Source organism: Oncorhynchus masou, chromosome 29 (assembly GCF_036934945.1).
Source record: "Oncorhynchus masou masou isolate Uvic2021 chromosome 29, UVic_Omas_1.1, whole genome shotgun sequence".
NCBI classification, from domain to species: Eukaryota; Metazoa; Chordata; class Actinopteri; order Salmoniformes; family Salmonidae; genus Oncorhynchus; species Oncorhynchus masou.
In genome coordinates this window covers 24,384,843-24,397,860 of record NC_088240.1, presented here as the reverse complement: position 1 = coordinate 24,397,860, position 13,018 = coordinate 24,384,843, and the positions used below count along the sequence as shown (strand labels likewise).

At 38.4% G+C, this 13,018-nt stretch overlaps 1 protein-coding gene across 1 annotated transcript in view; it reads right to left on the bottom strand.

The window, feature by feature from the left end:
- LOC135519227 (WD repeat and FYVE domain-containing protein 2-like) overlaps positions 1 to 2,529 on the bottom strand; it is a 40,815-nt gene extending 38,286 nt beyond the window's left edge. The window contains exon 1 of the mRNA XM_064944340.1: positions 1,817 to 2,529. Coding sequence (XP_064800412.1) covers positions 1,817 to 1,953 — 137 coding nt within the window. The 5' untranslated portion in view covers positions 1,954 to 2,529. The remainder of the gene's footprint in view (positions 1 to 1,816) is intronic.
- Positions 2,530 to 13,018: the final 10,489 nt, after the last annotated feature.

Here is a 13,018-nt window from a genome sequence, read left to right as displayed (position 1 = left end):
CAATTAATCAGTATATAATGTAATCGCACACACAGTTTAATGTTGTGTGAAAAGCACAGATGCTCATTCTGTTTAGTTTGATATTAATAGGCATGTTTTTTGCCACTTAAGATATGCACCTACTGTAATGACACCTGATTGTATGAAATATTATACCTTAGGTGCTAAAACAAAAATTGGGCCAACCAAGAATGTATTTTTTGGAAGTGGTTTGTTGTTCACACATTTATGAACATCTGCAATCTCACCTTTGCTAGAGTAGCTCAGGAAGGTTAGCCGCCACCACACACACTGTGTAGCCTAAGGGAGGGGTAAATCTAGTGAGTCTTGCATAGAAGGTGTGGGAGGAGCTGCAAATGGAAATTTCCCCATTGAAAGTCTATGGCCTTTGAAATGCATTACATTTTATGCATATATTGCTATGGTTTAAAAAGTAGAAATAGTATCAAAACTGTTTTGTCAGATAATCTAGTCTGAAGTAGTCAGTAATGTTAGCTTAGTGTCTCTCGCTCAAAGGTTTTGAGCAGGGGTGGGCAGAAGAAAAATAATATGAGTATGTTGACTCAAATTACATTTGTTGCTGTTATAAACACACTAAAACCCTAAAAGTATTACCTCTGGTTAGGGCAGTAGCATGTGTGTGAGATTAATTGCAATAGGTCAAAATAAATAACTTGAATGTCAATGATTTATTTTGTACAACATAAAATGTGCATAAATTAACAGCTACTTTGCATATTTAATGCCAATGTGCATATTTAATTTCTTTATTTATCCTTTATTTAATTTAACCAGGCAAGTCAGTTAAGAACAAATTCTTATGTACAATGATGGCCTACCCAAGCCAAACCCAGATGATGCTGTGTGCCACCCTATGGGACCCTCAATCACGGCCGGATGTGATACAGCTTGGATTTGAACCAGGCATTGTAGTGATACCTCTTGCAATGAGATGCAGTGCCTTAGAGCGCTGCGCCACTCGGGAGCCCAAATGCATACATATATATTTAATCCCAATTCATTTTGAAATGCACATTGTATAACTCTGCATGATGGGAAATTCATATCCTGGAATGTTAGTTAATCTGAGCCCACCTGTGTCATTTTAGTGCTATTTTTGTTAAACACTTTCTCTAGCGACAGTTGACCCAGAATTCGGACACACAAATTGTATTATCTCAGCAATGGTAAGATTTTCAACTGTATTATTGACTATGTTTTGTTTATTCCATGTGTAACTCTGTGTTGTGTTTCGAACTACTTTGCTTTATTCTCGGCCAGGTCGCAGTTGTAAATGAAAACTTGTTCTCAACTTGCCTACCTGGCAAAGTAAAGATGAAATAAATTACATACATGCAAAGTGTACTATGCTTCTGAGATTCTGTTGTAATCATTGGGTATGTTCAGTTCAAGCGATGTTTATTTTAACCCCCCCCCCCCAACTACAGAGGACAAACATAAGAACAAGGTAAGCGTTATATAGTATTGACCTTTACCGAATCGATGTGGTCGGAACTGAATTACACAAAGCCTTGTCTCTGCTCAACTCCGTTTGTGGAGTGAATAAGAAATTATTATTATTAAAGAAATTATTATTATTCACCTTGAGTTTAGTCAGCTAACGTCGCATAAATAAACTCGAGCAATGATCGAGCGGTCGTCGGTTCGGATGGAAAACCCACTAAGCGATAGGGATCTTATAGCGTCAAGTTTGCATAGAAATTGTGCAAAATGTATGTAATATTGTAACGTTAGCTAGTCGCATATTTGAAAACATGGTCTCATAAAAGGGTATAGTAAAGCAGTATCATCCTACCTGTCATCAGACACGCTGATCACCCCGTCCTCCTTTGGAATTATAATCGCCGTGTTCACAACATCTTGGGAAGACTCGATTTTATTGAGCAGAACAGGCGTCCGAGTCTGCGGTTTGGGTTGTATTTCTGACGCCATGCTGGAGGTATAGCTCCTTCGCCAGTTCTGTCTCTCCGTAACATAACACCCTAATCGAGCCGCATAGGTATTCTAGGTTGTAGTAGCTTGAAACTGTTTGAACACAGCGACCCGTGTGTTGCAACAGCCAAAGATGCTGCTTGTCAGCTGACAAGACATTCACCTACTACGACGCCCATGTTCGAACCATGGACATGCGCGAAAAAACTAGAACGCAAGGCTACCGGAAGTTGCAATGTTGTTTTACTTGTTACTGCATATACAAATGGTTAAAACAAACTAGAAATTAGCACATACTGATGAAATCACAGTTATGTGATATTCAGCATTCTTACTATGTAAACAGTTCTGCAATATTAATGGCGTATTTTTGTAGGTACTAACGGAGGCAGGCTAACATTTGCAATGGATCATAGGTCAAAGCAATGACGTTTGAAAGCTTATGGGGAAATGCAAAGCCGGAGGTATTTAGCTCCTTCGTAACATAACACCCTAGCCGAGCCGCATAGGTTGAGGTTGTAGTAGCTAGCAAGCTAGAAACTGTTTGAACACAGCGACCCGTGTGTTGTAACAGCCAAAGATGCTGCTAGTCAGCTGACAGGACATTGAACAACGACGCCCATGTTGACTCCATAGATATCGAAAAAATAGAATGGAAAGGCTACCGGAAAATCAATATTAGAAAAGTTGTACTTATTATTTTAATAATATTACATATTATTAAAATGATCACATACTAATGAAATCACATCAGTTATTTGATATTCCGCATCCCTACTATGTAAACAGTTCTGGGAAAAAAAGCTAAATAGAGAGTCATTTTATTGGCGTATTTTTGTAGGCATTAACGGGGGTAGGCTAACTGCGTCCGCAATGGTCAAAGCAATGACATATGACATTTCAAAGCCTATGGGGAAATGAATGGGTGTTTTGTAGGGTTTTTGGATCAACGCCGAAAATAAGGTCAGTGTTAAACACAGGTTTAGGAGATCTTATACGCTTTGATCTATGATATAATCTTCATCAGCTAACATCACTTTTTGTGAATTTTGAAACATTTTATGTAATCAAAATAAGCACAAAGGATTCATAAAGGTAATGTTAACTAAATGCTATTGTCTCATATAGAACAAAACGTATAAGATCTCCTAAGCCTGCAGTTAACCTCAAACCTAATTTCTGGTGATTATCCCAAAACTCCATTATTTTCCCATTAATTTCACCTATAGGAATGTTCAACGAACCAGAGGTAGAAAATGCTAACTCATTTCCGATTTTTAGGACTACAAGCTGACAAGCTCTATTGATTGGCTTGAATAAAACCTTTCTGAATAAATTAGGCTATAGCAGCTGCAGTATTATTATCCCATTGAAATGTTAAAAAATATGAAATTTGAAAATTATGCACAAACGAAAACATCACTTTCGTATGGTAATAACGAAACCTTCAAAATAAAGTCTAGCATTTCATCACATTGCATTTTAATCAATGGCCACTATTTTTAAGACCAATAATGAAAGTTACAATGTTGAGACTGATATGTTGATAATATTGGGCTGTAGAGGAAACACCTGTCTTAGCTAAAATGGGGTGGAAATGATTCAGTATGGTCTCTAGTTCTAACCAAATATGTTTTAAAAATTATATATATGTATATTTATTTTTTTACAAAGACATATGTTTTGTTTTTTAGCGGGACTGTTGGCAATGTCACGTTCTGACCTAAGTTCCTTTGTTTTGTCTTTGTTTTAGTATGGGGTGGGCCGTCTATGTTCCTTTTTCTATAATTTGGGATTTCTGTGTTTGGCCTGGTATGGTTCTCAATCAGAGGCAGCTGTCAATCGTTGTCCCTGATTGAGAACCATACTTAGGTAACCTGGTTTTACTTTTGAGTTGTGGGTGATTATTTTCCATGTCAGTTCCAACATGGAACTGGTTTGGTTTTGTTATTGCACGGTGTTGTTTATTGTTTTGTTCAGTATTCATTATTTTTATTAAACAATATGGACACTTTCCACGCTGCGCATTGGTCCTCCGATCCTTCCTACTACTCCTCGTCAGAGGAAGACAACCGTTAAAGGCAAGGCCTGCTGCGGCTTTTTACTCTGCCCACTCCATTGCCCCAATGCAATACTGTATATGTGGTGGCAGGGTAGCCTAGTGGTTAGAGCGTTGGACTAGTAACCGAAAGGTTGCAAGTTCAAATCCCTGGCTGACATTGGCGACAGGTTTTCATGCAAATATTCTGAAATCTAAATAGAAAAAGAGCACTTTCTCACCAGAAACCACGTTTCCATCCAGTTTTTATGTGAGTAGTCATATCCTATATAAAGAAAATTATGACAGCTGTGATGAACAGGTAGTTTTGGTACAATCAAGGCAGACAGATAATTTTTAAATTCCAAGGTAAACAAGGTGACTTTTCACAGAGTACACAGACTTGGAGCTCGGAGCGACAAGGCCAAGGGTCCCAGACCTATCATCTCAAAATTTGAACACTACCAACAAAATGAGCTAAAAGGGACCAAATTCGGTCTCAATTATCAATTTTCACAGGAGATAAACGAACATCACAAGAGACTGTATCCTGTACAGAGGCAACAGAGGGAGAGTGGTAAGCGTGCCTGCCTCATTGTGGACAAACTCTTTATAAATGGACAGCTCCATAACACCATGGCTGTACTAAATTCTACAGTGACTTCAGGTTACGAAAAAAAAAGAATGTGAACTGTAAAAATGTGAACACTATGAAGTTGATATGAACACACACGCACTCAATTACATGCTCGCTTAGACATACGGACTTATACATACACACCTGATCTCTCTCTCTCTTCTCTCACTCTCGCTTTCTCCTCTCCTTCTCTCCCCTTTCTCTTTATCGTCGATAAGTTTTCTGTAATTTAATGTTTTTTATTTGTCTATCTTTTCTATGTCTTTGTCTACATGTTTATCTATGTTTACAACAAGCCAGGGGATGATATCATAACAGGAATGTTGTGGAATAATAACATATTGTATGGGATACATTTGTACTGTAGTGAAGCCGTCTCTATAGTAATGCAAGGTCTCTTTCATGATCATGTAAAACGTCAATTGCTATGGCAATACTGGGATGTGTTTTTCAATGAAAATGATGCAACTATGATGGTGATATGATATGGAATACAATTATCACCCTAAATACTAAGGCTATACTCACTTCATGTTACACACATAGACACTCAACCATGCAAATTGTCTGGGTTACTATTTATTTGGACATCACACATTATAGTCTTACTCTAATCCAGACATCATACACACTCTCACTAAATCACATCCAATATCATACACATCATCCTACTCATATTTACTACACACATATCTTGGCCCAATTTTCCAACATCTGTGGCATTGGCTCACAGGCAAACAGGCAAGGGAATAAAACAAATATTGCTAGAACCTGTTTCTTGAATTCTAAATATCAGACATTTGAAATCTCAAAATATGACCGTCATAATACCTCTTATGGCAGTAACTTAACAAACACTAATTATGGTCATTTTAGACTGAGAATAGTATGCTAATCCTTTGCACATGAACGCTCACTCATTCGGGAACAATTGCAATCAATATATATATTTACGCTCAGGGTGTCGCCGGGATCTCTGCTGAAAAGTTAGTTTCTGTTGGTTTTCTTCTCTCTCTCTGAAAAGTTAGTTTCTGTTGGTTTCCTTCTCTCTCTCTCTCTCTCTCTCTCTCTCTCTCTCTCTCTCTCTCTCTGTGTGTGTCATGGTTAGAGGGTATAGTTCAGAGTGACATTCATTCATGTTGTTGTATAATGAATGTTTCGGCGGTTGTCGTTCTTCGCGCTCAATGATACCGAATTCCTAGCTGCAGACTAGTAATTAATATCAAAGACTTGTTCTTATTCTGTCGGTATCGATAGTCTAAGAGTTTAACCACGTGGTATGTTTAAAAGATTCAGCAATCGTCTCAACCTTTGGCCTCTTGTGATTGAGAGAAAAAATGGTTTGTAACCTTTGTCCTCTTGTAATGGAGAAAAACATGGTCTAGTGAGAACTTCTCAAAGTTGGGGTTTTATTCAGGAGTTGCAGAAAAGGGCTTGTCCCAGGATGCCCGACCCTAACTGGGCTCATGGGCGGTCCTCTGATTTAGTTCAACTCAAAATGGAATTGTAGTTTCCTTCATTAAACAGTCCAAAATCACATTACACAATTTTACAAACAGTATCTTCCTCATTCATTCATCTTATACAACAATTAGATGTAAACCTTGTTGGGGATGAATCAGAATTAGTTGGGTAACATAGATAAGATGTTTCATTTTCATAATATGTTTGTGAGATACTTGTCATTTAGAATGTATCTTTTTGTACTATAGTGTTGGCCGTTTGCAGTTATCCTTTCTCTGTCAGGGTTCAGAGGGCCACACAGAGAGGAGAGGTCTGGCTTGTCTTCATATGTAAACATATCTTTTAAACCATGTGAAGGAATGATTGAGGGGGAACCAATTATCTCTTCGCTCCACAATGTCCATGTGCCAGCCACTCCCTACTTTTCCCATCGGGGAGAGGAGGATGGCAGTGTCTGGAACCATTCTATGTTCCCTCTGAGGTTGCCCTTATCTTGAACTAGAGGCTCACTCTCCTCCGTGAGCTTGTCCAGGATGGGTTGTATTTGGAATGGGAGTGTCTAAAATGACAATTGATATATCCCATTGGATGAGGTAATGTCTTGGTACTATTTTGTACCAATAACGAGATAAGAGCTTCGTTTAGGAGACCAAACTGAACAATAACTTATAGCTAAATACTGTCTGGTGATGGGATACTCCTCTCTCAAGTAAAATCTTTCTTTGTATAATGTTCTTAAGATCTGTTATTTGTCATGTCGACTAGGGGGGTGGATCTTTGCTATAAAGGATCTCAGTTGCCAATATGTAAACACTCTCAGAGAATTCATTTATAGACACTGAATTGATCTGAGAGTCACAGGGTTGTGATGGAGCTCATATAATTAAAGATTTACTTTATGATAACTCTGACTTGTGTGTGGTTTGCTCTCATGATTTGGTAATACAGGAAATGTCCACTACAACCTCATATCTGAGGCTATTAAATTAACAGCGTTATGGCAATGTGGCCGACACCGCCTCTCATGAGTTTTACAAACTTGTACCAAACGGACCAGTTCGTAGCTGGATTATTCACCAATCTTTTATACCTTCTCCGGAACATAAATGTTGTTCGGACCTCAAGTTCTGTGAGGTGGAAGAAATTCCTTTGTTCTCTATGAAACTTCACTCTGTCTCTATACTGTGTCCATGAGACAATCTCTTCCAGGAATTTAAGACCTCTCTGACCACAGCAGCCTAGTTGTAGGAGGCAGGGAGAGGGGGATGGGGCTTGCTGTACCCAAAGAGGGCAACGTCATGACAACTGTTTACAGGAAACTCGCTCTACAAACTTAGATGAAGTTGCGTGGAAAAAGAAATTAAGTGGTGAAATAATTTTCTGTCATGGACAAAGGAACTCAAAAGGTGTGATGATATTAATTAACAAAAATGTTGATCTGAATGTGCAAATAGTCCAGAATGATTCGCAAGGAAGGTGGATCTTTCGGAATATGAAAGTGGACGAAAAAGAGATTTGACTCATTAATTTATATGGTCCAAATCAGGATGATCCATACTTCTTCGAAAATATTCATACCAATTTATTGAACTTACAAATCAAATCATTATGGTTGGAGATTATAACACAGTGTTAAGTACCTCAATGGACCGAAAAGGAAATCACTCTACAAACTATCATCACCGTGCACTGTGCCCTTAAGAAAATCACAAATATTATGGACACATTAGAAAGAGTGGATATTTGGAGACTATAAAAACCCGACCTAGTGAGAAATACATGAAGGAGACTTAATCAAGCTAGTTGTCTTGACTACTTTCTTGTCTCTTTCTCTCTTGCATCATAGGTTAAAAAAAATTAATAGGAGACAGAATGCGATTGGATCATCATCTAGTTGGCCTTCACATAACTCTTATAGAATTTCCACGTGGACGGGGATATTGGAAATGGAATCAACATTTACTGGAGGACAATTTATTTTTTACTAAGACATAGTCATTTATAACTGAATTATTCCAGTACAATATAGGTTCAGCAAATCCCCTTATTGTTTGGGATACTTTTAAGTGTACCTTCAGAGGTCATTCAATTCTATATTCATCATAGATAGCAATAAAAATGATACGACAGAGATACAAAATAAGTTAAAGGAAAAACAAAAAGAACTGGAGGAACTTATTCAAGAACGATCTAATGTAATCTATTACATAAATAAAGCAAACTGGATGGAATATGGACAAAAATGCACCAAATTCTTCCTGAATCTCCAACACAGGAACGCTAACAAAAATAATTAGCAGAAACTCGTTCCTGAAAAGGGAGTCATCTATGATTCTCCAAATTATATTTTAAAAGAGGAAGCTAAATATTTTATGCAGATGTTCTCTTTTCCTTCTCATCCTAAACCACTGAATTATGATTATTGTAAGGAATTCTTTCCAAATAATAATTTAAAAAAATGAAAATTAACAAATGTACACAAAGATCAGTGCGAATGCCAAATTACAGAGGAATTACTTTTTGAGGCTATTAAACCATTTGAATCTGGAAAAACCCCAGGGCTTGATGGATACAGGTAGATGTATATCAAGTCTTTTTTGATAAACTCAAAGTTCCATTGCTAGATTGATTTAACTACTCCTGTAGAAATGGTAGTCTGTCAGGTACTCAGCAGTAAGGTCTGATTTCACTATTATTAAAACAAAACCCAGATGGCAAATATAAAGACCCAGTATATATAAACATCTGGAGGCCTCTTACACTTCAATGTTGTGATGAATAAATACTAGTGAAATGCATAGCACTCAGAATTAAAAAGGTTTTACCATGTATTGTTCATCCTGATCAGACAGGTTTTTTTTACATGGACAATGCATTGGCAATAATATACAACTACTAGAAATAATAGAACATCATGAAACATCTAAGAAGCCAGGCCTGGTATTTATAGCGGATTTTGAAAAGGCCTTTGATAAAGACTGGATTTTATTTATAAATGCCTGGATTTTTTCAATTTTGGTGATTCTCTAATAAAATGGGTAAAAGTAATGTATAACAACCCCAGGTGTAAAATAGTAAATTGTGGCTACTTCTCAAGAGAGCTTTGAATTGTCAAGAGGAGTTAAACAAGGGTGTCTGCTGTCACCATATCTATTCGTTATGGCCATTGAAATGCTAGCTATTACAATCAGATCAAATAATTAGAGGATTAGAAATCCAAGGCTTAAAAACAAAGGTGTCCATGTATGCCAATGACTCAAGTTTTATATTAGGTCTACAATCTAGATCCCTGCAATGTCTCATTGACGATCTAGATGACTTTTCTGGACTAAAACCTAATTATAATAAGTGTACAATATTATGTATTGGATTTTTAAAAAATACAACTTTTTACATTACCCTGCAGTTTACCTATAAAATGGGCTGACGGTGAAGTAGACATACTTGGTATTCATATCACAAAATATATTAATGAGCTCTCCACAATGAATTTCAATAGAAAACGTGTAAAATGTTTACACAATCCTGCAACCATGGAGAGGTAAATACCTGTCTATTTTTGGAAAAAAATTCCCTGATTAACTCCTTAGTCATATCTCAGTTTACTCACTTACTTATGGCGCTGCCTACTCCTGATGATTCGTTTTTCAAATCATATGAGCAAAAAATATTTTGCTTTATTTGCGATGCTAAACCAGACAAAATAAAGCGTGTCTATCTACTGTATATAATGAATATGAATTGGGTGGGTTGAGATGATTAAATATAAAAGCACTAAACCTCTCTCTAAAAGCTTCACTTATTCAAAAGTTTTACTTGTTGCCACGATTGTTGGAAGCATACTCGGACCAACGTGCAGCGTGATCTGGGTTCCACATCTTTTTATTTAAAGTAAGTGAACCACACAACAAAACAATAAAGACTAAACGAAATGACAACAGAGTGCTAACATGCAACTACACATAAACAATATCCCACAAAACACAGGTGGAAAAAAAAGCTACCTAAATATGATCCCCAATTAGAAAAACAAAACTAGAACCCCACATAGAAATAATAAAATAGACTAACCCCCAGTCACGCCTTGACCTACTCTACCATAGAAAATAAGGTCTCTCTATGGTCAGGACATGACACTTGTACCCTAAATGGTTCTCAAATAGATTACTAAGAAAAGCTCATCCATTGTTTAAAAATGTCCTTTTTGCCTTTGTGCAGATTGCCATGTCTAATTTTCGATTAATTGAAAATTATACTTTTTCAAAGTATTTCTCTTTTTCAAACAAGCATTACAGAGCTGGCTACAATTTCAATTTCATCAACCTGAAAAGATAGAACAAATATTAGAACAAATATTCTGGCTAAACTCAAATGTGCTGGTTGATAAAATACCTGTATTTATGAGAAAGATGTTTGAGAAGGGTATTTTGTTTCTAGTAACACGATGATTGATCCTTGACTGCCATTTGACAAATACAAATATTCTCGTTTTTAGGCCTATATCCATAAAAATGTCATTATGTAGACTAGCCTAACCACACTGTATCTGCGAGTTGCTGGCTAGAGCGCACGTGCCAGGACCAGAGTAGGCACATTTGCTATTTGACACAATTACAGTTTTTGTGACAGAACTATCATTAGAGTTGAAAAGGTGATGGAAACACATTGAACTTTAGATTTTTGTTCGGTAAGCTACATGAAAACTTAAGCGCAAAAGTAGGTTACATTTTGTGGAAACACACCACTGGTGTGAAAATACAGATTTTTTGAATATTCGCATGAAAATCTGCAGCCAATTGGATGGAAACCTAGCTAGTGATGTGTTTCCATCAAATTGACTTGTTGCGGATAAAATTGCCTGTGCGTAATTCCGTAGTGCATATCAAAGCAAATGTTATTTGTCACATGCGCCGAATACAACAGGTGTAGGTAGACCTTACAGTGAAATGCTTTACAAATCCTTAACCAACAATGCTTTACGAAGTTTTAAGAAAAAAGTGTTAAGTAAAAAATAGATAAGTAAAAAAATATATATATTTAACAGCAGCAGTAAAATAACAATAGCGAGGCTATATCCAGGGGTACCGGTACAGAGTCAATGTGCGGTGGCACCAGTTAGTCAAGGTAATTGAGGTAATATTCACATGTAGGTAGAGTTAAAGTGACTATGCATAGATAATAAAAAGAGAGTAGCAGCAGTGTAAAAGAGGGGTCTGGGTAGCCCTTTGATTTGCTGTTCAGGAGTCTTATGGTTTGGAGGAAGAAGCTGTTAAGAAGCCTTTTGGACTTGGACCTGGTGCTCCGGTAGCAGAGAGAACAGTCCATGACTAGGGTGGCTGGAGTCTTTGACAATTTTTAGGGCCTTCCTCTGACACCGCCTGGTATAGAGGTTCTGGATGGCAGGAAGCTTGGCCCCAGTGATGTACTGGCCCGTACGCGCTACCCTCTGTAGTGCCTTGCAGTCGGAGGCCGAGCGGTTGCCATACCAGGCAGTGATGCAACCAGTCAGGATGCTCTCGATGGTGCAGCAGTAGAACCTTTTGAGGGTCTTAGGACCCATGCCAAATCTTTTCAGTCTCCTGTGGGTGAATAGGCTTTGTCGTGCCCTCTTCATGACTGTCTTAGTGTGTTTCGACCGTGATAGTTTGTTGGTGATGTGGACCCCAAGGAACTTGAAGCTCTCAACCTGCTCCACTGCAGCCCCGTCGATGAGAATGGGGCCATGATCGGGCCTCCTTTTCCTGTAGTCCACAATCGTCTCCTTTGTCTTGATCATGTTGCGGGATAGGTTGTTGTCCTGGCACCACACAGCCAGGTCTCTGACCCCCTCCCTATAGGCTGTCTCATCATTGTTGGTGATCAGGCCTACCACTGTGTCATCTGCAAACTTGATGATGATGTTGGAGTTGTGCCTGGCCATGCAGTTATGAGTGAACAGGGAGTACAGGAGGGGACTGAGCACACACCCCCGAGGGGCCCCGTAATGAGGATCAGCGTGGCAGATGTGTTGTTACCTACCCTTACCACCTGGAGGCGGACCGTCAGGAAGTCCAGGATCCAGTTGCAGAGGGAGGTGTTTAGTCCCAGGGTCCTTAGCTTAGTGATGAGCTTTGAGGGCACTATGGTGTTAAACGCTGAGCTGTAGTCAATGAATAGCATTCTCACATAGGTGTTCCTTCTGTCCAGGTGGAAAATGGCAGTGTTGAGTGGAATAGAGATTGCATCATCTGTGGATCTGTTGGGGCGGTGTGCAAATTTGAGTGGGTCTAGGGTTTCTGGGATAATGGTGTTGATGTGAGCCATGATCAGCCTTTCAAAACACTTCATGGCTACAGACGTGAGTGCTACGGGTCGGCAGTCATTTAGGCAGGCTACCTTAGGCAGGCTACCTTAGGCAGGTTACCTTAGTCTTGGGCACAGGGACTATGGTGGTGTGCTTGAAACATGTTGGTATTACAGACTCAGTTAAGGACAGGTTGAAAATGTCAGTGAAGACACTTGCCAGTTGGTCAGTGCATGCTGTGGTTACATTCCCAAGTAGCCTACCGAATAAAAAATACTTGTTAATTGGGTTTCCATCTACTTTTCAACTCCACTGATGGTTTGTCTCAAAAAATGTTGCCTTATACAGGCTAGTAAATGCGCCCACCAGTATTGGCGCTGCACTAGCCAACAGCTCGCAGATAGGCTACACTGCATATAAAACCAATAGTATACATGATAAGATTATTATGGACAAAAGAGAGATTATTTTTAATTGTCAAACGACAGTGTTATATAAATATTCATACACATGGCTCATATATTATACAGCACTAAGCTGATCTGCTTGACTCAAGTCATTTCTAGTACTTCTGCTAAAACTGTCCCCCAGGACACATACCCAGCAATAAACTGCCCCCTCAGCTCTGTTATCTCAGCTTTAT